Raw genomic sequence first — 22,513 nt, forward strand, 5'->3', positions numbered from 1 at the left:
CCTTCCCCCACCTCCTGGAAAAGCCAGCAAGAGCCACGCTCCCTTTAAAGAGACGTGTGGAGCTCTTGGGGGTATTTTCCCCAGGACGGGCTGCCCTTCTTCCTCCTCGGGGAAAAGCCTGCAAGCGCCACACACACGCTCCACGCGGCTCGTGAAAGGGAGCGCTGAGCAGAGCCTGGGATGCATACAGCCTCTGCTCAGCGCTCCCTTTAAAGAATATTTTTTTCCTTGCATTCCCCCTCTAAAAACTAGGTGCGTCTTATGGGGCGAAAAATATGGCACTTCTTTTTTTAAAAAACAAAATAAAAACTTTTTAAAATTATTTTTTTTCTCATTTCAAAAAAAAAAGTGTCCCCGGATTCTTTGGAAAAAATCTGGTAACCTTATTTTAACCTCATCTCATTCCGATTAAACCTTATTCTCCCCTCCCTCCTGAGAACAGAGATCTTGTTTTCCTGCATGCTGCCGGTCCAATTTCATTTCGCACCATATTTAGGGGAGGGGCGCTGTGTCCTGGTTCACAGGTGAGTGTAACCTTGTCTCCCTAATGCCCCCCCCCCGCCCCGCAGGTACCAGAAAGAGTACAGCGAATTCAAGCGGCAACAGCTGGAGCTGGATGACGAACTGAAAAGTGTGGATAATCAAATGCGCTATGCCCAGATGCAGTTGGACAAGCTGAAGAAAACCAACGTCTTTAACGCCACCTTCCATATCTGGTAAGGCCAGGAGGCTGGTTAGACTGGGGGAATGCGAGGGAGCAGCCGTAGCAGAATTGGGGTGGGGAGAGAAGGCCTTATTTGGCCATGCAAGATCCAGAAGGTTTTCTGGTTAGCGTTAGAGAGAGAGAGAGAGAGAGCGCGACAGGTCTTAAAACTCCTTGCAGATGCCGGGCCAGATGCTTCCATCCCTGGTCGCAGTTAACCAGGCTGTCTGTTTTGGTGGGTTTTTTTGCTTTCTGAGCAGCTGCTGCTGGCAGATATCAATAGCTATAGTGAATGAGAGAGGCTTGGCGGGGGACTCTTTGTTTCTGGATATATTTATTTACTTTTGGTAAAGTTTTCTTTTATTTCATTTTATAAAACGTATATAAAACGGAGAGGACAGTGATAGCAAAGTCTGTAGAATTCGCAGTGTTAAAATGGAAAGGGCTCAAGCCCATTGCAAGAAGTGTTGAAATTTTGGGAGGTTGGATAGTTAAAATGGAACGGTCCCGTTGGCGGGGTGCGCGTTTTTATTCTTATTTGTTTGCGATTGTTACTTTGTCAAAATAAAATATATAAAAAATAAAATCGAAACAATATATTATAAAAATATACAACAACTGATGGAAATTAAGAGGTGAAAAACAAAGCTAGAATAGGCACGTAGAATGGGTACAGTTGCATATGGGTCAAAACAACAAGGCCCCAATAAAGACTGTCAGCATTATCAAAAGTAGTAGTACCGTGGTACCTCGGGTTAAGTACTTAATTCGTTCCGGAGGTCCGTTCTTAACCTGAAACTGTTCTTAACCTGAGGTACCACTTTAGCTAATAGGGCCTCCCTCTGCCACCGCGCCGCCGGAGCACGATTTCTGTTCTCATCCTGAAGCAAAGTTCTTAACCCGAGGTACTATTTTTGGGTTAGCGGAGTCTGTAACCTGAAGCGTATGTAACCTGAAGCGTATGTAACCCGAGGTACCACTGTGGTTGTTATTATTAATTAAACTTGTATACGGCCCTATATCTGCAGTCTCGGGGCAGTTCACAACACAAAACGACAGTATAAAAACACAGAATACATAATACAAATAAAAACAAGAAAAACCCAATAATCGCCCCCTCCCCGACACATTTTAAAAGGGCATCGGATGTCAATCGGCCAAAGGCCTGGTTAAAGAAGAACATTTTTGCGTGGTGTCTGAAGCTGTATAATAAAGTTGACATCTGAAGGCAGCCCTGTTTAGGGAAGTTTTTTATTGTTTAATGCTGTATTGTGTTTTTAATATTCGGTTGGGAGCTGCCCAGATTGGCTGGGTAAACCCAGCCAGATGGTTGGGTATAAATAATGAATTATTATTATATTATTGTAAGTTGCCAGCTGAACCTCCCTGAGGAGAATATTCCACAACCTTATTTAGTTCCAGATTTGCCAGGCTTGTGACGAAGTTCATCTTGAAAATGATGGTTCTACTGTATATATAATCAGAGAATTCCAAATAATGTAAAAAGTGTCTGGAGGTTGTGGTCCTTGTCAGAATCTCAAATTATTCATATTTTTATCAATTATATCCATATTCCAGAGTGTGTGGTTCCAAGTGCCCAGTGCAGTATTTGGAGCAGTTACTATTTCTGCTGCCAATATCGTGTATACAGTCCTTTGACGTTGGTGTCATAAAAAATATTCAGTAACCTTAATTTTGCCCAACCAAGAAGAGTTTCTCCAGTACAGTGGTACCTCGAATTACATACGCTTCAGGTTACAGACTCCGCTAACCCAGAAATAGTACCTCGGGTTCAGAACTTTGCTTCAGGATGAGAACAGAAATCGTGCGGCAGCAGCGGGAGGCCCCATTAGCTAAAGTGGTGCTTCAGGTTAAGAACAGTTTCAGGTTAAGAACGGACCACTGGAACGAATTAAGTACAGTGGTACCTCAGGTTAAGAATCTGTAACCCAAGGTACCACTGCACCGTATTTTTCGCTCTATAAGACGCACCAGACCATAAGACGCACCTAGTTTTTGCAGGAGGAAAACAAGAAAAAAAATATTCTGAATCCGAGAAGCCAGAACAGCAAGAGGGATCACTGTTTTCACTGCGCAAAGCCTCTTCAGGGCAGGGGGAACGTTCCTCCAGCTGCCCTGAGGAGGCTTTGCGCGGCTATCCCAGAAGCCAGAACAGCAAGAGGGATCGCTGCGCAGCGAAAGCAACGATCCCTCTTGCTTTTCTGGCTTCTGGGATAGCTGCGCAGCCTGCATTCACTCTATAAGACGCACACAAATTTCCCCGTACATTTTAGGAGGGGAAAAGTGTGTCTTATAGAGCGAAAAATACAGTATTCTGCAGGTGGAATTGACTGTTCCACCAATGTTAAGGGTCCTGGTTTTGGGGGGTGGGGTTAGGTTCTACTGGGTTCCTAGATAACTGGGTGCGCCTGAAAAGCTGCCTGGGAAATAACCACTCACACTAAGCCAGCGATGGCCAAACTTGGCCCTCCAGCTGTTTTGGGACTACAACTCCCACCATCCCTTGCTAACAGGACCAGTGGTCAGGATTGATGGGAACTGTAGTCCCAAAACAGCTGGAGGGCCAAGTTTGGCCATCACTGCACTAAGCCTTTTCTTGGCCCTCCGAGGGCTTGACTGATGAACTCTCCCTCTTGCCTGTAGGCACAGTGGACAGTTTGGCACCATAAACAACTTCCGCCTCGGCCGGCTTCCAAGTGTCCCCGTGGAGTGGAATGAGATCAACGCAGCCTGGGGGCAGACTGTGCTGCTTCTCCATGCCCTTGCCAACAAGATGGGCCTGACCTTTCAAAGGTGGGAGCAGAAATACTGGCATCCTCCCCGTACCCCACACTCTTCTTGGCCATTGAGCCTATAGGAGCAATCAGTCTAATAAACCTATTAAAGGTAAAGGGACCCCTGACCATTAGGTCCAGTCGTGACCGACTCTGGGGTTGCGGCGCTCATCTCGCTTTATTGGCCAAGGGAGCCGGCGTACAGCCGCTTCTGGCAAACCAGAGCAGTGCACGGAAATGCCGTTTACCTACCCGCCAGAGCAGTACCTATTTATCTACTTGCACTTCATGCTTTCGAACTGCTAGGTGGGCAGGAGCTGGAACCGAGCAACGGGAGCTCACCCCGTCATGCGGATTCGAACCGCTGACCTTCTGATTGGCAAGTCCTAGGCTCTGTGGTTTAACCCACAGCACCACCCACGTTCCCGTCCAATAAACCTGTTACTTAGATAATTAATACCGCACCTTGGAATCAAAAGGATTCTCAATGCAACTTTCCTTTTTTCCTTGCAGGTACCGCCTTATCCCATATGGGAACCACTCTTATTTAGAGTCTCTCACAGACAAATCCAAGGTAAGAGGTTGGGCTCCATACAGTCTTAAAGCACATCAGTGTTTTGGTCTTCTAGAGTGTCCTGTCAGTTAAGGCTCAGGATACACCGGTCAGAAACCCAGAGGCCTCTAGAAATCCAGCGAAAGCATTTCAGGGAGCATTGGTGGAAACAAGGCGTTAACAGGGGGAAATGGTGCTGAATTTGAAAATCAAGGTTTCCAAATTTTATATCCCGTGGTTTAGCAGTCAATAAGGTGGATGTTGAAAATTGGGCCAAAATTCTATTTTCACACAAAATTACTTGGTTGATAGGTTTTCCGAGTGCAGTTTGTTTTCGTTAAAAATAAATCACATGGAGAAGATTCAAAGGGCTTGAGGAAAGGTAACTAGTTTGGTTTATTGTGTTGGTAAAGGTAAAGGGACCCCTGACCATTAGGTCCAGTCGTGACTGACTCTGGGGTTGCGGCGCTCATCTCGCTTTATTGGCCAAGGGAGCCGGCGTACAGCTTCCGGGTCATGTGGCCAGCATGACTAAGCCGCTTCTGGAAAACCAGAGCAGCACACGGAAACGCCGTTTACCTTCCTGCTGGAGCGGTACCTATTTATCTACTTGCACTTTGACGTGCTTTCGAACTGCTACGGTAGGTTAGCAGGAGCAGGGACCGAGCAATGGGAGCTCACCCCGTTGCAGGGATTTGAACCACCGACCTTCTGATTGGCAAGTCCGAGGCTCTGTGGTTTAGACCACAGCGCCCCGTCCCGTGGGGTATATGGTGCAATTGAACCAAGGATGGTGTGCCCCCAATTTCCTGGAAAAACAAAGCCACCCCCTAAAGGTCTTGGGGCAGCTGCAGAGTAATTCCCTTTGTTTCTGGTGCAAGCGTTTGTGTCTTCAAGGAGCTGCCCCTTTACTGTTCAGGAGGATTGCGGTTTTTCTGGGACAACAAGTTTGACCATGCCATGGTGGCATTCCTGGATTGTGTGCAACAGTTCAAAGAGGAAGTGGAAAAGGGCGAGACCCGCTTCTGTTTGCCTTACAGGTAATAAAAAAATCACTGCATCAGAAAAATGGATAGAAAGACATGGGTTTCTCTGACAATAGTTATCTACTGAATCTGACTAGTGAGAGATCTGGGACAAATGAATGTATGTATGCATTCATGCTAGCACAATTAACTTAAGGATTTCACTGACACAGGCTGTTTAGTGATTAGCATTTGGCATAGGGCATTAAAAATGGAATGTGGCAACAATTGTCCATGAATGTGTTGGTGGACAACAGAGCCACCACATTTAGAGGCATCAGAGCTGTGAGTTGCCCTAGCTTGGGGATGGAGACCCTCCCAGTGTTGCTGGGCTCCCAACTCCCATCAGCTCCACAGCCAGTAATGGGCAATGGTCAGGAATTCTGGGAAATGTAGTCTGACAAATATCTGGAGGGCCTTGCGTATTCAATGCAGCCATTGCTATTGTTTGGTCTTAAAAGGATGCTGACCGTATTTTTTGCAAGGCAACCTGGGCAAAGTCTAGCAGCAGCCCACCTGGAGCATTTTTTTGTTCGGTTAGTTTTGGCTTTTGCTTGTTTTGTTCACAACCTTTCTGGGACTTGCCAAGCCAGTAATTTTGCACAGCCTCAAGTTATGACTACACCAGCTTGCAATATAGAAGTAGTAAAACATTTTTGTCTTGTCTCATCAACTTGCAATGGCTGTTCACTTATGAAGGCCTGTGAAGCTGGGTTCCTGTGTTGTTAAAAAGAGGCGTTATGGCAGGGGCAATGTCTTCTAACCACTGTTGTATGCTGCAACCATACTCCATTCTGCCTACTTAACCTTGCTTTAGAGCTCCCCACTTTGTTCTCATAGCCACTTTCACCACCTGCAACATCCTTAGAGTATTGTCTACCAGGCTGTGGGAATCCTCTAAAACCAAATGCATCTCTGTTTAGATTGACAAGGGCAGGTGTCCTGCTGCGTTGCCCACTTTTGCATTCTAGCCAAGCCTGCTTGGGTGACCTTTATTTGAAATAAAAAGGAAGGTTTTAAGTGCTGTGGTAAAAAAAGGGGAGGGCAGGGCTGTTGTCTCAGCAGGAGCCTTGACATCACCAGTGCATTTTACAATTAGTAAATTAACAGTGTTGCAGAAAAGCAGGGGGCTTGCTCTGTTGACAAACTCGAGGTTTAAGATGGTGCCAGCTGCCTGGAGTTTCAGTTTTGGAAGCTGACAAGAATCTGTGTTTCTCCACTGCAGAATGGATGTGGAGAAGGGCAAGATTGAAGACACAGGTGGCAGCAGCGGGTCTTACTCCATAAAGACTCAGTTTAACTCGGAGGAGCAGTGGACAAAAGCACTCAAGTTCATGCTGACAAACCTGAAGTGGGGTCTAGCCTGGGTCTCTTCCCAGTTCTACAACAAATGACTCTTGTAAGAGAGGAGGACTCCATCCCGTCATGTGTCTATAGTTTGTTTCAAAGATACCCAAAACAGGACTTGGCCTGTGATACCAGTACATCATCACCTTACAAGACCAAAAAACTGCAAAGCACTTTTGTCTTAAAATGTCATTGTCGGGTAATATGAAGCAAAACAGCTCGACAGCATGGTTGGATTTCTGTCGCGGCACAGCCTGCTGCTGCTTTGGGGGAAAGAAGCGAACTGGGTCCTGGATAGTTAGGGGGGACTCATGTACAACAGTAAAAAGAGACCTGCTTGAAGAGCTCTTAACAGCTTTCAGACTGGAGGAGTGACTCTACTAAGCTATAACGTTATTAGAATTGCAGTTTGGTTGCTACACTAAGATGCCCTAGGAAATGCAAGAATAAATAAAAGCTGTTTGTATTCCGGAAGAACACAGCATCCTTATTTATCATGAGATGCCATAGATGCATTTAATGTTTCTTCTTCCCTTGTGAATGAGTTCATCCACTTACACTGAGACGTCTGCCTTCCAGGGAGGCCTTCAAAAGAAACATTCTTCTCCTGTTGCGGCAGCACACACATCTCCGTGTCTGCCCTCAGGAGTCATGCTTCTTCACCAGTGTTGTAACTGTGCAAGGCATCCATGGTCGTAGGCCTAAGGCCCCTTTTAAGTGTCCTCTTTAAGTGCCTGTCCTAGGCCTTCTCAAAAGGTTACAGTAACAGGACAAAAACCTGTGAGGTAAGCATTAACATTTAAATATAACTGGTTGCCTTGTTTCTTTGGAGCACACCATCTCTTTGAGAGCCCCAGATGAAGTGTGGCAGCATGCTGTTTGGAGGACAGGGGATGAAGGTGGAAGAAACTAGTCGTCGCCCACGCTGTGCTTCAGAATTGCGTAGACTGCCTCAATAATGTCTTGCCGACCGATGCCCGTGGTGTCGCTGAGGTATTCCGTAACCTTTCAAAAGAAACAGGGCGAGGTTAAGACAGCGCATGGATACCTGGCAAGGCAGTTGGCAAGGGTCAGGGGTATATGGAAAAGAGTGGAATCCACTCCATGACCCCTGCGTTCCCAGACCTTGTAGCCCCGTGGTAGTTTTGTGGCTAAGCCACAAAAGTGTAAGTACCTGATTCAAGCCCTCGGGATTCAGGAGGAAAGTGCTTGCCCCAATGACTCCGACAGCCAATAGCATGAGATCTTCTTTCACTGGCAGAAACTTCGCCCTATCCAGTTGAAGCAACAAGGTAAGACAAGGTGTGGCATAGGTAAAGGTAAAGGGGCCCCTGATCATTAGGTCAAGTCGTGGCTGACTCTGGGGTTGCAGCGCTCATCTCGCTTTATTGGCCAAGGGAGCCGACATACAGCTTCCGGGTCATGTGGCCAGCATGACTAAGCCGCTTCTGGCGAACCAGAGCAGCGCACGGAAACACCGTTTACCTTCCCGCCGGAGCAGTACCTATTTATCTACTTGCACTTTGACGTGCTTTCGAACTGCTAGGTTGGCAGGAGCAGGGACTAAGCAACGGGAGCTCACCCCATCGCGGGGATTCAAACCACCGACCTTCTGATTGGCAAGTCCTAGGCTCTGTGGTAGGAGGACTCATTGGGCTGGAGAAGCTGCGTTGTACTGCCACTCCACCAGCCCCAGCCTGAGACCTTTTTTTTGGCGGCCCTTGGCAACATTTGACGCCCCTCCCCGCAGAGGCACTGGGCTTTGGGAAGGAGGTGTGAGGGCTCTTGACAAGAGTCCTAGAGTCCTTCTGCCTCCTTCCCCAAACCCAGCATCTCGACCAGCTTTGGGAAGGCAGCGTGAGGGCTGGTGAGGGGTATAAAATTTTGGCCTCACTCTCCTACCCCGTGTGACAAGGTGGTGTGTGGCTCATGGATTCTCTGTCAAAGCACCCTTGTGGCCCACTTGGTATTAAAAGTTAGACCACCCTGTTCCAGGGTGTTGGGAATTGTCAGAATTCCACACCAAAGTCTAAAAGGAGGAGTTATTTCCTTACAAAGAAACACGGCACCAGAGGTTTTTTTTTGGGGGGGGGGGAGCTAGTAAAGGTAAAGGGACCCCTGACCATTAGGTCCAGTTGTGACCAACTTGGGGGTTGTGGCACTCATCTCGCTTTATTGGCCGAGGGAGCCAGCGTTTGTCCGCAAACAGCTTCCGGGTCATGTGGCCAGCATGACTAAGCCACTTCTGGCGAACCAGAGCAGCGCATGGAAATGCCGTTTACCTTCCTGCCGGAGCGGTACCTATTTATCTACTTGCACTTTGACGTGCTTTCGAACTGCTAGGTTGGCAGGAGCAGGGACCAAGCAACAGGAGCTCACCCCGTCGCGGGGATTCGAACCGCCAACCTTCTGATCGGCAAGTCCTAGGCTCTGTGGTTTAACCCACAGCACCACCCGCGTCCCTTGGGGGGGGGAGCTACCGCCATCTAAAAAGGAGAATATGTGGCTATCCACAAGCTAAAAACACACACAAAGAAGTCGCTTTATGGTATCCTTGCATGTGACTGAGCCAGTGGCAATATTACCACATCCTGTCTGCACAGAATGGGAGAACAGTAAACCTCTTTGGTGTTTTCATTCCTTCCTAAAAAAATATAAGAGTTCACAGACACTCTGCCGCTGGAGATAAGGGCACCAGTGTTGGAGGAGGGGGAGAGAATCTGTTTTTAGATATTAAGAAGTAAATAGATCAGGACAGCGTAGGCAATGCTGCAAGGCTGGGGGGAAGCAGGGCAGGGGGAAGAGAAAGGGCAAATTTCTATTGCTTTTCATACATTTCTTTTGTTAACTGAGTACATGAGTTGTCTTTTGCTTGAGTAGTATAGCAGGGATGTGCTTATAGAAGTCTAAAACGGAGTTTTTCAAAAGGTCACGGAACAGTATAGGAGAAGGATGTATCATTTATGTCCTAGGTCAGTGGTTTTCAACCAGTGTGCTGTGTCACCCTGGGGTGACTTGAATGATGGTCCAGGGTGCCATAGGCAACACTAGCCTCTGTCCTTATATCCTTCCCTCCCTCCTCTGATGCCCTCTCACATCTCTGCTTCCAAAAGGCTTGCACAGTTCATAGAATCATAGAGTTGGAATAGACCACAAGGGCCATTGAGTCCAACCCCTTGCCAAGCAGGAAACACCATCAGAGCACTCCTGACATATGATTGTCAAGCCTCTGCTTAAAGACCTCCAAAGTAGGAGACTCCACCACACTCCTTGGCAGCAAATTCCACTGTCGAACAGCTCTTACTGTCAGGAAGTTCTTCCTAATGTTTAGGTGGAATCTTCTTTCTTGTAGTTTGGATCCATTGCTCCGTGTCCGCTTCTCTGGAGCAGCAGAAAACAACCTTTCTCCCTCTTTATGACATCCTTTTATATATTTGAACATGGCTATCATATCACCCCTTAACCTCCTCTTCTCCAGGCTAAACATGCCCAGCTCCCTTAGCCGTTCCTCATAAGGCATCGTTTCCAGGCCTTTGACCATTTTGGTTGCCGTCCTCTGGACACGTTCCAGTTTGTCCAGTTGTTTCTTGCAGCAGCCGTCCTCTGGACACGTTCCAGTTGTTTCTTGCAGCAGCCCTGGCTATACAGTGGTACCTCGGGTTAAGCACTTACCATATTTTTCGCTCTATAGGATGCACTTTTTCCTCTTCAAAAATGAAGGGGAAATGTGTGCGCGTCCTATGGAGCGAAGACGCCATAGCCCCGCGCGCGCTCTCCCGGCTGGGGAGGTGATGCGCGGCTATGGCAGGAGCCTCTACAGCTCCACGTCACCTCTCCAGCTGGGAGAGCGCGCGCGGGGCTAAAGAAACACCCCGCGACCCTCTCCCGGCTGGAGAGGTGACGTGCGGCTATGGCAGGAGCCTCTATAGCCATGCGTCACCTCTCCAGCCGGGAGAGCACTTGTGGGGCTAAAGCAGCCCCCCGCGACCCTCTCCTGGCTGGAGAGGTGACGCGCGGCTATGGCAGGAGCCTCTCCGCTGCGCCTTTCCGCTGCTCCCTGACCTGCTCTTTGGGGCTGGTGGTGGGCTCCCCCCCCCGCCAGCCCAAAAGAGCAGGTCGAAAGGAACCTGAAGCAGGCGAGAGGGGTCAGTGCGCACTGACCCCTCTCGCTCTCCAGGCTTCCAAGGTAGCCGCCTGAACGCACCTTAAACGGCACCTTGTTTTAGAGCGGGAAAACAAGAGGGGGAAAGTTCTCTCCCTCTCTGTGCAGCGCCTCCTGCCGCTTCACTGAAGGGGCGCTGGGCAGAGAGGGGGAATTTTTTTTCCCTTGTTCTCCCCCCTCTAAAACAAAGTGCGTCCTATTGTCCGGTGCGTCCTATGGTGCGAAAAATACGGTAATTCGTTCCGGAGGTCTGTTCTTAACCTGAAGCACCACTTAAGCTAATGGGGCCTCCTGCTGCTGCCGAGCACGATTTCTGTTCTCATCCTGAAGCAAAGTTCTTAACCCGAGGTACTATTTCTGGGTTAGCGGAGTCTGTAACCTGAAACGTATGTAACCCAAGGTACCACTGTAAGCGCCACAGGTGAATGGTGCCTCTGGGGCTGGTCAAGGGGTGCTGGGTGCCAGGAGCTGAGGGGGCCTCGGAGTAAGCAAGCAAGCAAGCAAGCAAGCAAGCGGGTGAGGGAGCCCAGCCAGCTAGACTGCCAGCCCTTGCTATTAAGAATGGGCAGACAAGTCCCAGGCCCCTGTGGGGCAGTGTGAGGAGGCACCTCTCTTCGGGGCAGCAGGGGCAGCTCAGAGACCAGGGGCTGCCCAGAGGACTCCCAAGGAGAGGAGGCTAAGGGAACACTCCACAAGGGAGGGCGTTCGAAAAAGGGTGAGAGGGTGGCAGCTCTGCAGGCAAGGGGTGACATAACCCCACAGGGGTGCTGCAGAAAGAATGTTGTTGGCCAAGGGAGCCGTGATTCAAAAAGGTTGAAAACCTTTGTCGTAGATGCTCACAACGCTTATATAGCCACATCCCATAAACCACACTAGCAGAGTGGGTGTATTTTCTCGGCCACAATATAATGTGTTACAGGTGCTATGAAAATGCATTATCCTTGCAACAAAAGTGTTTCTGTTGGGGAAAAACACTTATATCCAACGAGACATTTTTAGAACCAATTATGTAGAAAAGGCCCTAAAAATACACCTTTGTAATATAAAGGGAGACAATAAAAGATCCAGAGTGCAGTATCTCTTGCAACAGAGGACCATCACATGCCGTTTTCAGACTAATTCCTTGTATGAAGTAGTTTGAAACTCGCTCTGGAATAACTCTTTTGAAAGGTTTCTGTAAAAAAATATGATACAATTCTCCAGTCATTCTAAGGGACTTGTGTAATGCTGGGGCTTTAGCTGCTATTGCCTGATGGTCCATTTCAACCACATTGATACTTTTTATTGTGCAAGCTGCCCTTAACGGTGATGCAGATTTTTTCCTTTTTTTTAAGCCACAGCTGAACCGAGTGGTGTTCTGTGTTTCCCTTTAACCTTTGTGCGTCCGTTTGTATGTGTGGCACTTTCACAAGGCTTTTTTCTACTTCTGGAGCTATAAGAATAGAACATTGCTCATCCGCTGTCTACAGCTGAATTATGTCTCCTTTCAGCAACATATCCAAATAGGACATTTTTAGCCTGGGTTAGAAAATACCAGCCTTCCCATCCCTGCTAATTCCCACACTGTATTTAAAGGATACCTTACAATAGACATCGAGAGCTGTGCATGCTGTGCTGTTGCCAAATTTTGTGAAGTCAGGCTCCATCCCATGTGCATTGCTTACAAACAGGCCTCTGTTAAGGTGTGTTGCCTGGAAAAGTGACTCAGACTTTCTTGGTCTCCAAAGCGCTCTCTGCTCTTTGTGCTGTTTCAACAGACACAGTGGAGTCTGGAAGTGCCTTGGGCCAGTCACCAGCCATTGGTGTAGCCAAGGGGGGCAGCTGTCCCCCCCATCAATAAAAATCTGAGGTTCTGCCCCCCCCCCACAAAAGCTCCCCCCTTACCAGAATGAATTCATTTCTAGCTTGTCACTTCCCAGAACTTACAGCTGGAGCTCATTCGGAGAGGAGTTTTTAATCGAGGTCTTCAGCAAGGTGTCATAAACGCTGCTCCGCAAGAGGTACGTTAAAGCCAGCAAATGTCTGCACATTTCAAGCAGCTGTTTTGTGGGCAGCATGTAGCCATTGTACCCTAATCATGAGGAATAACAGAAGGCAGCAGAAGCTGCAGTTAGGTTTCTGTCTGGAACCAGAATCTACAAACATATGTCTTGACTATCCCTTTGGGCAATTTAGGGTAGATAAGTGGACCTCCCTTCTAGTTCACCACACCCTTCTTCCTTATGTGGCCAAACTATTGTATGATTTGTTGCCTTGGTTTCAGCGCCTTAATTTTTGTACACTTTCCCCAAAAACCTAAAGCCAAAAAGGTACTGCTCTCTCTGGAACAGTTTACAAGAGAAAGGTAGCAAGGGGAACAAACTGAATGTGTGTTCAGGCTAAATCTAGCAACAAATTCACAAGGTACAGTTATTCTGTTGCAGCAAAAAATTGTCTTTTCCCCTCCTTCTGATTAACAGAATCTCCTTTAAAGCAGAGATGTTCAGAATGGGACTTGCTGCAGAATGGGAACACTGCAAGTTGATCCAAGTATTCATTTCCCTGAAACAAGGAGCCCAATATGCCAGAAGAAGCTAAAGCGAATAGATTTCGAGACATACCCTTATTCTTCCACTGCTCTGTACACCAGAAAAAATGCCCTGTTAAGGGTTCCCTTGAGGTGCTTGCTGCTCAAAGAAGACGAGGGGGGCTGTGACTTATTTTTACCTCTTTAGCTAAAGCTTGCCCAATGTTATGTCTTGTTCTTGACCCTTACCTAAAACCTCCAGCAGCATTTCAACATAAGCAAAAGGGGCTGGAAAATTGATTTGGAAATGCAGAGCCTTCAAAATGGCCAGTTCAGATTCCAGTAGTTCTTCTGTGGTATAGGAGAAGCCCAAAGACTTCAGAAACCTCAGAACCACGTTGTTATTCACTATCTGTACGAAGACAGAAATGTGACCATTACTCTCAAAATGCCAACTTTGTTTTGCTTCTGTCTACCACGATCGGGTGCTAAAGGAGTTCTGTTGTCTATTTATTGCAACACACACTTTGCATTAAATTGACATTTCAAGCTATAGGGGCTGCAAAGGGAGCTGCAGAGGGGCGGGGGAGGCAGGAGAGATTGTTCTATGAGCAGAACTTTGGTTGCAGTTCTTAAAACAAGACCCCATGTTTTAAAAATACATGCAACTCTCTATAAACATGTAAAGAAAACCTTCCCCTCTGTTCATATTGTTTTTTTCCAATAATATAAAAGGTGTCCCGCCCACTTCAGCTACAAGTTGATAATTGTGAAAACCTCATAATGCTATATAGCTATTAGCCATTTTTAATATAGCTACTTGCAGACGCGGGTGGCGCTGTGGGTTAAACCACAGAGCCTAGGACTTGCCGATCAGAAGGTCGGCGGTTCGAATCCCCGCGCCAGGGTGAGCTCCCGTTGTTCGGTCCCTGCTCCTGCCAACCTAGCAGTTCAAAAGCACGTCAAAGTGCAAGTAGATAAATAGGTACCACTCCAGCGGAAAGGTAAACGGTGTTTCCGTGTGCTGCTCTGGTTCACCAGAAGCGGCTTAGTCATGCTGGCCACGACCCGGAAGCTGTATGCCGGCTCCCTCAGCCAGTAAAGCGAGATGAGCGCCGCAATCCCAGAGTCGGTCACGACTGGACCTAATGGTCAAGGGTCCCTTCACCTTTACCTTTACTTGCAGAGTACATCTGGCTTTGCAAGCAATAGCTCCCATTTTCATTTATTGGGCAGACATTACTGTAACATTGCTCCAAAAAAATAAATAAAAAATACTGGTCTTAACATTCCCTCCCACAGATAATGGCTCTGGGATGGTGCATAAAGAGAGCAAAGATTATGTCAAAATATGTAAGGGCACTTCTTGAATCTTCTTACACTATAATGGAAGGAGAGCTTGCTGGCAAGTTGGATGCAAGAGACCAGACGCAGCACATATGTGCTCTCAATCTGCTGTTTCACTGAGACCCACTTGCTGTCTTCCTCCTTTGCTCTGGTGAGATGAGAAGCCTCTTTAATGAGTGTAAGCATGAACCTAAGAAAGTACAAGGATAAAAAATATGGTTATACAAAGATGAAGCAAGGCTGGCAGTACCTGTAAACCTTGCTCTCTACAACACCCTAGAATCAAAAGTGCTTGCTTAGATCTGTCACGGAGTTAAAGCAGCTTGAGGAGTCCTGAAAGGGAAACTGCAAGGTGCTTGCTTGATGCAGATACCTGGCAGTGACGGACTATGTGTGAAGTGGCGTGAAAAGCCCTCTACAGTGGTACCTCGGGTTACATACGCTTCAGGTTACACACTCCAGTAACCCAGAAATAGTACCTTGGATTAAGAACTTTGCTTCAGGATGAGAACACAAATCGTGCTCCGGCGGCGTGGCGGCAGTGGGAGGCCCCATTGGCTAAAGTGGTGCTTCAGGTTAAGAACAGTTTCAGGTTAAGAACGGACCTCCAGAATGAATTAAGTATGTAACCAGAGGTACCACTGTACTCTTGCTCTACTGTCCCAGGAGCGGTGAATTGCCCCACAAACACGTCCTCTAAACAGAAAGTGTTTGCCCACCAGGATGGGCCCCTTGGCAGTCACTACAAGCAGAAAAAAAAAGTGCAGAGGCTTGGTGGGCCTGATGCGACTAGCCAGCAGCACACCGAGGAAGGAGGTTGTGACATATTGCAATTGCCTTCCCCTTAAACGCTTGCATTTATGACTAATGGAAGGTGTTTCTTACATTATTATTTGCAAGCAGAGTCTGTACAGCCTGCTTGGCCTTGCTGTGCTGCAAGACAGAGCCTGGGCAAAAGGAGTGTGGCTGGGCAGGGGTGTAAAGCCTTGGGCAGAGTCCTGAGAAAAAAGGGGGAGTATTTGAACCCTGGGCTTGAGGCTCCTCACTCCTGCTCTAAATTAATACCTGTGGTAGCCATTTTTAAAAATATATATATAAGGGTAGCATGTAAAGGTCAAGTTATCACTCGGAGATGATAACATGGTTGCCCTAAAGCTACACCTCAAAGGTGAAGAATATGTAAAATGTTATCTTCTCTCAAGGTGGGCAGAACAAATCACTACCTTTCAAATATTTCTATGGCTTGGTATCTTGCAGATTCAGTCAGGCTCCATTTTTCGGATAGAAGAAACACAAATTCTGTCAAAAAAATAAATAAAGGGTGAGAGGTGGGGAATCCCCAGAATCATAGCTGCAGGGTCTTTTGGCATGTCAGCCTACTGAATTTGCCAAGCTCAGTTCTCACCCACGATCTGTGTCTCTTTAAAGCAACCTGCCTCTTCGCACAGCTTGCTCAGGTACTGCTCATTCTCCCTGGCCATGTGGAGCAAAGCATCTTGGAGAACTCCGCCGGCCACTGCTCCAAAGACAGGCTCCGAAGAATGGTACCTGGACGCCACCTTTGTGGGTGAGCCCATTGGAAGAGTTCTGTCAAGGAGGAAAGAGCAGTTCAACACCCACCATTTTAATTTGTATAATTTCCTTCCTTTCTCTAGAATTGTTGTATTTCCCCTCTCCCTTCTCTGCCCATGCCTTTTTATTGCCTCTCTCGAAATGAAGGGTTCTGGAACTTCGTGTTGCAATCTACTAGTTAAATACTTAGGACTGAAAACAATATAGGGCAAGCAGCTACATTTTGCTATGAAACCAGGAGAGGAAATCTTGAATTGTCTTCCACACTAAAAACACAACCCTATGCATATTTACTCAGATGTTACGGCCCACTGTTCAGTGGGACCCAATGCTATACGCATGTTGGCTGAAGTTTGCCAATGTGGTGCTTATGGGCACAATGGAACCCAGGCGGCCTTCCCCCTGATGCCCACAAAACCTCTGACCCACCCATCACAGTTTCCCTTCATCAGGTGCTGACTTTGGTGGCGTTTCTCCTCTGGAAAGTTGAAGGAAGAAGTTGGAAGAGAACTGCCTTTCCCCACTTCCTCTTTCAGCTCTATGTGATTTTCAGCGCTCAGATCTGCACCCGAGTAGCAGAGCAGAAAGTGAAGCAACTAAGAGGTGAAAGGGAATAATCTGGGAGTTTCACCACCACCTAGCCATAAAATACATGCTTCTGTTGACTGAACCATAAAAAACCCTGCTTTCTAGCACTCTCATGGTCCAAGACACAAACATAGGAATATCCTGCTTGAACAGGTTAATGGCCCACCCCTCCACACAAGATCCGGAGGGTGGCAGCATGAGAACGGGGCCTTTTTGCGGTGGCTCCCCAATTTGTGGAATACTCTCTTCAGGTATTATATACTTTTAGGCAGTGTTTTTTTTCTTTAAAAAAAAGGTTAGGGGTACTCTCATTTTGACTCAAGAAAATCACCATTTTATAGTTCATGCATCCTCCCCCCCCCCCAAAAAAAGCACTGCATTTAGGCATTAAGCGAAAACATTCCTCTATAACCAGGTCTTTAACTATTTGTAGCCACAAAATACATTGGGACATTTGTAATGTATTTTGTTTTCTTTCCTCTTGGTTTTAATGTATCTACGTGCAGGGTTTTGCTTTGTTTGTTTTTTTTTTTTGTCTGTTTGCAAAACAGGCTTTGGGTTACCTCAGGCAAGACAAAAGCGACTAACAAAATCAACAAAATCAATGAATGAACCGGATGGTGTGCGAGTGTGTGTGTGAGAAAGGTGGCTTACGTAAAAAAAAAATGCCAATTCTAGAGGATCTGTTTTAATCCTACTGACACAAGTCCACTGAGCCACCACCCCAAAGGCCAATGGGCCCTTGGGGACTCCCTTCTGAATGAACACACCTAGATATAGGACTGGGGGGGTTGGGGTTGCCGCCACGTGCTGCCCAGCTGCCATCTCCAGAGACCCAATGTGGCGTAGGTGTTAAGTGTTGGACTATGGCCTGGGAGACAAGGGTTCGAATCCACACTCACTGGGTGACCTTGAGCCAGTCACCATTCATGGGTGTAACCAGGGGGGACAGAGGGGCAGCCATCGCCCCCAATCAATAAAAACCTGAGGTTCTGCCCCCTCTAACAAAAGCCTGGCCCACAACAAAAGCATGCCCCACCCCTAACAAAGACCCTGGCTATGCCCATGTCACCGTCTCTTAGCCTAATCTATTACATGTATAAAAAAAAAATTCCTTCCAGTAGCACCTCAAAGACCAACTAAGTTAGTTCTTGGTATGAGCTTTTGTGTGCATGCACACTTCTTCAGATACACATGCACACGAAAGCTCATACCAAGCTCATACCAAGAACTAACTTAGTTGGTCTTTAAGGTGCTACTGGAAGGAATTTTTTTATTTTGACTATGGCAGACCAACACGGCTACCTATCTGTAACCATTACATGTATGTTGTTATTCCTTAAATTTAAATTAAATAAATAAATTAAATAACATAAATATTATGTTATTGTTCCTTAAATTTGTATACTGCCCCATACCCGGAAGTCTCAGGGTGGTTTGCAACATAAAATTCACTATGCACACACACACACACACACACACACACACACTAAATATAGTAATAAAAAAAAATTAAAAGCCAATAATCCCCCTTTTCTCCTCCTCCTCAAGGTTGTTGTGAGGATGAAACGGGGAGGAGGAGAACCATGTACGCCACCTTGAGCTTCCTAGGAAGATAAAGGTGGCATATAAATGCAACAACAACAACAACAACAACAACAACAACAACAACAACAATAATAATAATAATATAATATAGTACTGTACTAATGTAATTATATACATAATCTCTCCTATTTCGTTTCTCAGGAATAGGTTCCCCCCCCGCAACACCACACAGTTGCTCCTCCGAAATTAACCGTCCCCAGACACGCACACTAATACACACACGCGCGCACACGCGTGTCCAAAGCCGCCCAGAGCCCGCGCCCGCCCTCGTCAAAGATGGCGGGAGCGGGACCGCCGCTCAGTTCCCCCCTTAAGATGGCCGCCGCTTTCCTTGTGGCGCGCCGTGGGCCCTCAACAAAGATGGCCGCCCCGCCTCAGCCGTCCCCGTGAGGGCGCGCCCAGCAGGCCCTTCCCATTGATCCGGAGCGGGCGGGGAAGATGTCGTCGCCGTCGCCGTCTCCGTCGGGGCCTGGAGGAGCGGGACCCCCGCGCGGCCCAACCTCGAGCGTCCGGCGGCAGTGGGAGTTGCACCGCGCCGGGGCCCCTGGCGGGTTGGCCTCGAGCCCCGCGGTGGACGCGACCCGGCGCGGCCTGAGGGCCCGCAACGCCCTCACGGCGCTCGGCATCGGCGCGGTGGTCGTAGGAATTTGTATCCCTCTCTGGACGGAAGGGGAGCGGAGGGTGGGCGGCCTTGCGAGTCTGTTTTCAGAGCGGGGCTGGGGGGGGGGGAAGCAACTCTGCACATGCTCAGGTGCGCTCTTTTCATCCCGCCCGTCTGGATGCGGGTTCCAGTGGAGAGAGAGAAAAGGGGAGTCGCTCGCCTGGCGCCTTCATTGCACCTTTTAAATGAAGTCTGTGAAAGGGGATATTTATTGCCAGTCCTTTTTTTATGGGGGGGACGCACACCCCTAAACATTTTGTGAATCTTTGTGTTGGGTTATTTGTGGGGCATAGGAATTTGTTCTTTTATTCAAAATATAGTCCGGCCCCCCACAAGGTCTGAGGGACAGTGGACCTCTGCTGAAAAAAATTGCTGACCCCTGGCTTGGAGCATCCCAGCCAAACCTGAAGGAGAAGTTGTTGTTAGTTTGTGTGGGTTCTGCGTTGAGCCTTGGACGATGATAGGGGGTGTAAGGTAAAGGTCAAGGGACTGCTGACCATTAGGTCCAGTTGTGGCCGACTCTGGGGTTGCGGTGCTCATCTTGCTTTACTGGCCGAGGGAGCCGGTGTACAGCTTCCGGGTCATGTGGCCAGCATGACTAAGCCGCTTCTGGCGAACCAGAGCAGCGCACGGAAACACCGTTTACCTTCCCGCCAGAGTGGTACCTATTTATCTACTTGCACTTTGATGTGCTTTTGAACTGCTAGGTTGGCAGGAGCAGGGACCGAGCAACGGGAGCTCAGCCCGTCACGGGGATTCGAACAGCCGACCTTCTGATCGGCAGGTCCTAGGCTCTGTGGTTTAACCCACAGCGCCACCCACATCCCTGATAGGGGGTGTATCAGTTTGCTTTACAGAATCATAAAAATGAAAAGATGGAATGGGACACCCCCCAAAGGTTATTTAGTCAAAGCCCCTGCGATGCAGGAATCTCAACAAGCCACCCCCTATCCAATTTGGAACCATACGGGACCCTGCTTAGCTATGCACATGTCCTAAAAAGGCTTTTTAGACAAAAAACACACAAATTACTTTATTTATGTATTGAATTTGTATACCGCCCTTCATCCGAAGAGGTCGGGGTGATTCACGGCATAAAAATACAAAATAAAAGCAAAGAAGAGTTCCTTCTGACTCTAAAATTCTTTGATTCTATAAAACAAACCAGTACACCCAGGGTTCAATGCAGAACTCACACAAATCATCATCATACCGTTGAAGAAAGTGTAGGGAGGAGAAGGGAGAACACAGGGCATGGTGGAGACATTTGGCCCTGCTTTCCCCCTCTTGGGTCCAGGTGAGGGTCTTTCCTCGAAATCTGGGTGGCTCTCACCACCCCACCCTGCCCCATCTATTTGGGGCAGAGAAGGGTTGAGATCTGAGGGGGCTGTGTTTGGGCTGAAAGACTCATTTGGAAGGCAGGACGATTTGGCCCCAGAGAACCCTCTGATGTGGGGTGTGCATGTGTGCAGCTTGACTTCTGACACCAATTTCCAACCTGGTGCAAACCTCCACAATTGCTTCCGATGCGGAAGAGACTGAGCACTTTGGAAAGGCCATGCCTCCTCCTAGTAGGCCAATTCCCACCTCCCCCAAGCAAGGTGTAGGTTGCTTGCTTTCCTTCTGGCAGGTTGAGAGTAGTTCCCTATCAGGACAGACTCTGCTCGGGTGTGCTCAAGACATCGATTCCATAAAACATATTTTGTTGCACTGTGCAAAATATGAGCAAGCCAGGGCTGAAGTGATATCACCCTTGCTGGTACCTTTCCTGGGAAAATCAGAGGCTCACTATGTCAGGTTCCTATTGGAAGACCGGACAAACGCTAGAACATTAGCAGTGGCAAAGTTTTTATTGGTGGTTGCAAGAACCAATGATCCCTATCTTTTGAACAAAATGCTTGTTTAACCTGCAGGTAGGCTGTATGAATTGTGCATTGCTTTGTAACGATTTGTTGGGTCTCTGGACCATAGTAAAGATTGATTTGATGCTTTCCTTCAGCCTTCCTTCCAGCCGAGGCTGCCTTATGCACCGGCAACCTTCTTGGTAGCAGAAGCAGATTTTGCTGCATACTGCAAAACTCCTCTCTTCCTCAATATCTTGGGGGACCCCCCCTCCCAAACCCATTTTCCCTGCCAGCATGTTTGCATAAAGGAGACTAGTTTTAGTGCTAGTGGAAGTGACTCGCTCCAACCATTTTGGATCCGTTCTTGCCTCATTGAGACCAGCGCCGCCCTGTGCTGTGAAAGCACGTCTTCTGACTTGTAAGGTTTGGCTCAGTTGAAGGGCAAATGCCCTTTCTCTTTCCTCGCCCTTGGTATCGGGTTCAGGGCTGGAAGGGAGCTGAGTGTCCCAAGAGCAGGGTGGCAGTGTGCAGCGACTTACCTGGTTGTCACAAACAGTATTTCATAGAATCATAGAATCATAGAGTTGGAAGAGACCACAAGGGCCATCGAGTCCAACCCCCTGCCAAACAGGAAACACCATCAGAGCACTCCTGACATATGGTTGTCAAGCCTCTGCTTAAAGACCTCCAAAGTAGGAGACTCCACCACACTCCTTGGCAGCAAATTCCACTGTCGAACAGCTCTTCCTGTCAGGAAGTTCTTCCTAATGTTTAGGTGGAATCTTCTTTCTTGTAGTTTGGATCCATTGCTCCGTGTCCGCTTCTCTGGAGCAGCAGAAAACAACCTTTCTCCCTCCTCTATGTGACATCCTTTTATATATTTGAACATGGCTATCATATCACCCCTTAACCTCCTCTTCTCCAGGCTAAACATGCCCAGCTCCCTTAGCCGTTCCTCATAAGGCATCGTTTCCAGGCCTTTGACCATTTTGGTTGCCCTCCTCTGGACACGTTCCAGTTTGTCAGTGTCCTTCTTGAACTGTGGTGCCCAGAACTGGACACAGTACTCCAGGTGAGGTCTGACCAGAGCAGAATACAGTGGCACTATTACTTCCCTTGATCTAGATGCTATACTCCTATTGATGCAGCCCAGAATTGCATTGGCTTTTTTAGCTGCCGCGTCACACTGTTGGCTCATGTCAAGTTTGTGGTCAACCAATTTGTAAATTGTTTTCCTGAGCTGTCTGCGCACAGATGCCTACACCATTCATTCCATCTCCCAAGAACGCTTCTTGGATGAGCTGGAACGCGATGCCGAAGTCATGCAGGCCCGAAGAGCAAAGGCTTCAGCGGAATGAGGATGGCGGAGTACTTCCCCTTTAAGAAGCACAGGGACAGGATGCCATCTGTGCTGCCAGCTGAGGATGCGTTGGCACAGTGAGCTGGGGCATCGAAGCCCCCCTGCTGCTCATAGAGAACTGGCTTCTTCATCTGTTTATAAACTCTTTGCCATGCGTAATATGTCAAAGCCTAACAATTTCAGATACTGTATTTAATGTGAAAGAACAATAAATCTGTTATGTGGATTATGCTTATAAGCAGCTGCTTATTTCTTTTTTTCAGGGTAGCACAGACAGGATTATGTACTGTTACATAGGATGAAATACGCAGTTTAAAAGATTTGATAGGTGAGTACAGTGGTACCTCGGGTTAAGTACAGTGGTGCCTCGCAAGACGAAATTAATTCGTTCTGTGAGTTTTTTCGTCTTGCGAGTTTTTTCGTCTTGCGAAGCACCACTGTC

The 22,513-nt window shown here is 47.8% G+C and overlaps 3 protein-coding genes across 5 annotated transcripts in view; 2 read left to right on the top strand and 1 right to left on the bottom strand.

The window, feature by feature from the left end:
- The window catches only part of BECN1 (beclin 1), a 19,307-nt gene extending 12,407 nt beyond the window's left edge, over window positions 1–6,900 (top strand). Inside the window, exons 8-12 of one of the 3 annotated variants that reach the window (XR_014001284.1) lie at window positions 570–716; window positions 3,368–3,517; window positions 4,012–4,072; window positions 4,933–5,091; window positions 6,302–6,439. Coding sequence is in view for 2 of the 3 variants with exons in the window: in XM_081166608.1 (XP_081022734.1) it covers window positions 570–716; window positions 3,368–3,517; window positions 4,012–4,072; window positions 4,949–5,091; window positions 6,302–6,470 (670 nt within the window). In the remaining variant the exon portion in view is untranslated. Of the gene's footprint in view, window positions 1–569; window positions 717–3,367; window positions 3,518–4,011; window positions 4,073–4,932; window positions 5,092–6,301 lie in introns of all 3 variants that reach the window. The other 2 variants (XM_081166609.1, XM_081166608.1) reach the window with 2 other exon arrangements.
- CNTD1 (cyclin N-terminal domain containing 1) lies at window positions 6,871–18,474 on the bottom strand. Its single transcript, XM_081166804.1, has 8 exons — window positions 18,322–18,474; window positions 15,844–16,025; window positions 15,662–15,737; window positions 14,472–14,628; window positions 13,341–13,503; window positions 12,512–12,656; window positions 7,598–7,694; window positions 6,871–7,428 (listed from the first exon to the last, which is right to left on the bottom strand). The coding sequence occupies exons 2-8, from the start codon at window positions 16,013–16,015 to the stop codon at window positions 7,333–7,335; spliced, it is 906 nt and encodes a 301-aa protein (XP_081022930.1). The 5' UTR covers window positions 16,016–16,025; window positions 18,322–18,474; the 3' UTR covers window positions 6,871–7,332.
- Window positions 18,475–18,522: 48 nt separating this feature from the next.
- Window positions 18,523–22,309, top strand: COA3 (cytochrome c oxidase assembly factor 3). The gene is made up of 2 exons (XM_081166997.1): window positions 18,523–18,855; window positions 21,966–22,309. The coding sequence occupies exons 1-2, from the start codon at window positions 18,645–18,647 to the stop codon at window positions 22,067–22,069; spliced, it is 315 nt and encodes a 104-aa protein (XP_081023123.1). The 5' UTR covers window positions 18,523–18,644; the 3' UTR covers window positions 22,070–22,309.
- The last annotated feature ends 204 nt before the right edge of the window (window positions 22,310–22,513 follow it).

This window comes from Podarcis bocagei (genome assembly GCF_964188305.1).
Source record: "Podarcis bocagei genome assembly, chromosome: 13".
Classification (NCBI taxonomy): domain Eukaryota; kingdom Metazoa; phylum Chordata; class Lepidosauria; order Squamata; family Lacertidae; genus Podarcis; species Podarcis bocagei.

Coding starts and splice junctions, on each gene's coding strand:
- CNTD1 (XM_081166804.1), bottom strand. CDS start 16,015: ATGGGCTCACCCACAAAGGTGGCGTCCAGGTACCATTCTTCGGAGCCT. Junction 15,738..15,843: donor TAAAGAGACACAGATCGTGG/GTGAGAACTGAG, acceptor TTTTTTTGACAG/AATTTGTGTTTCTTCTATCC. Junction 7,695..12,511: donor TCTCCGAATGAGCTCCAGCT/GTAAGTTCTGGG, acceptor TCAACTGGATAG/GGCGAAGTTTCTGCCAGTGA.
- COA3 (XM_081166997.1), top strand. CDS start 18,645: ATGTCGTCGCCGTCGCCGTCTCCGTCGGGGCCTGGAGGAGCGGGACCC. Junction 18,856..21,965: donor CGCGGTGGTCGTAGGAATTT/GTATCCCTCTCT, acceptor GTCTGCGCACAG/ATGCCTACACCATTCATTCC.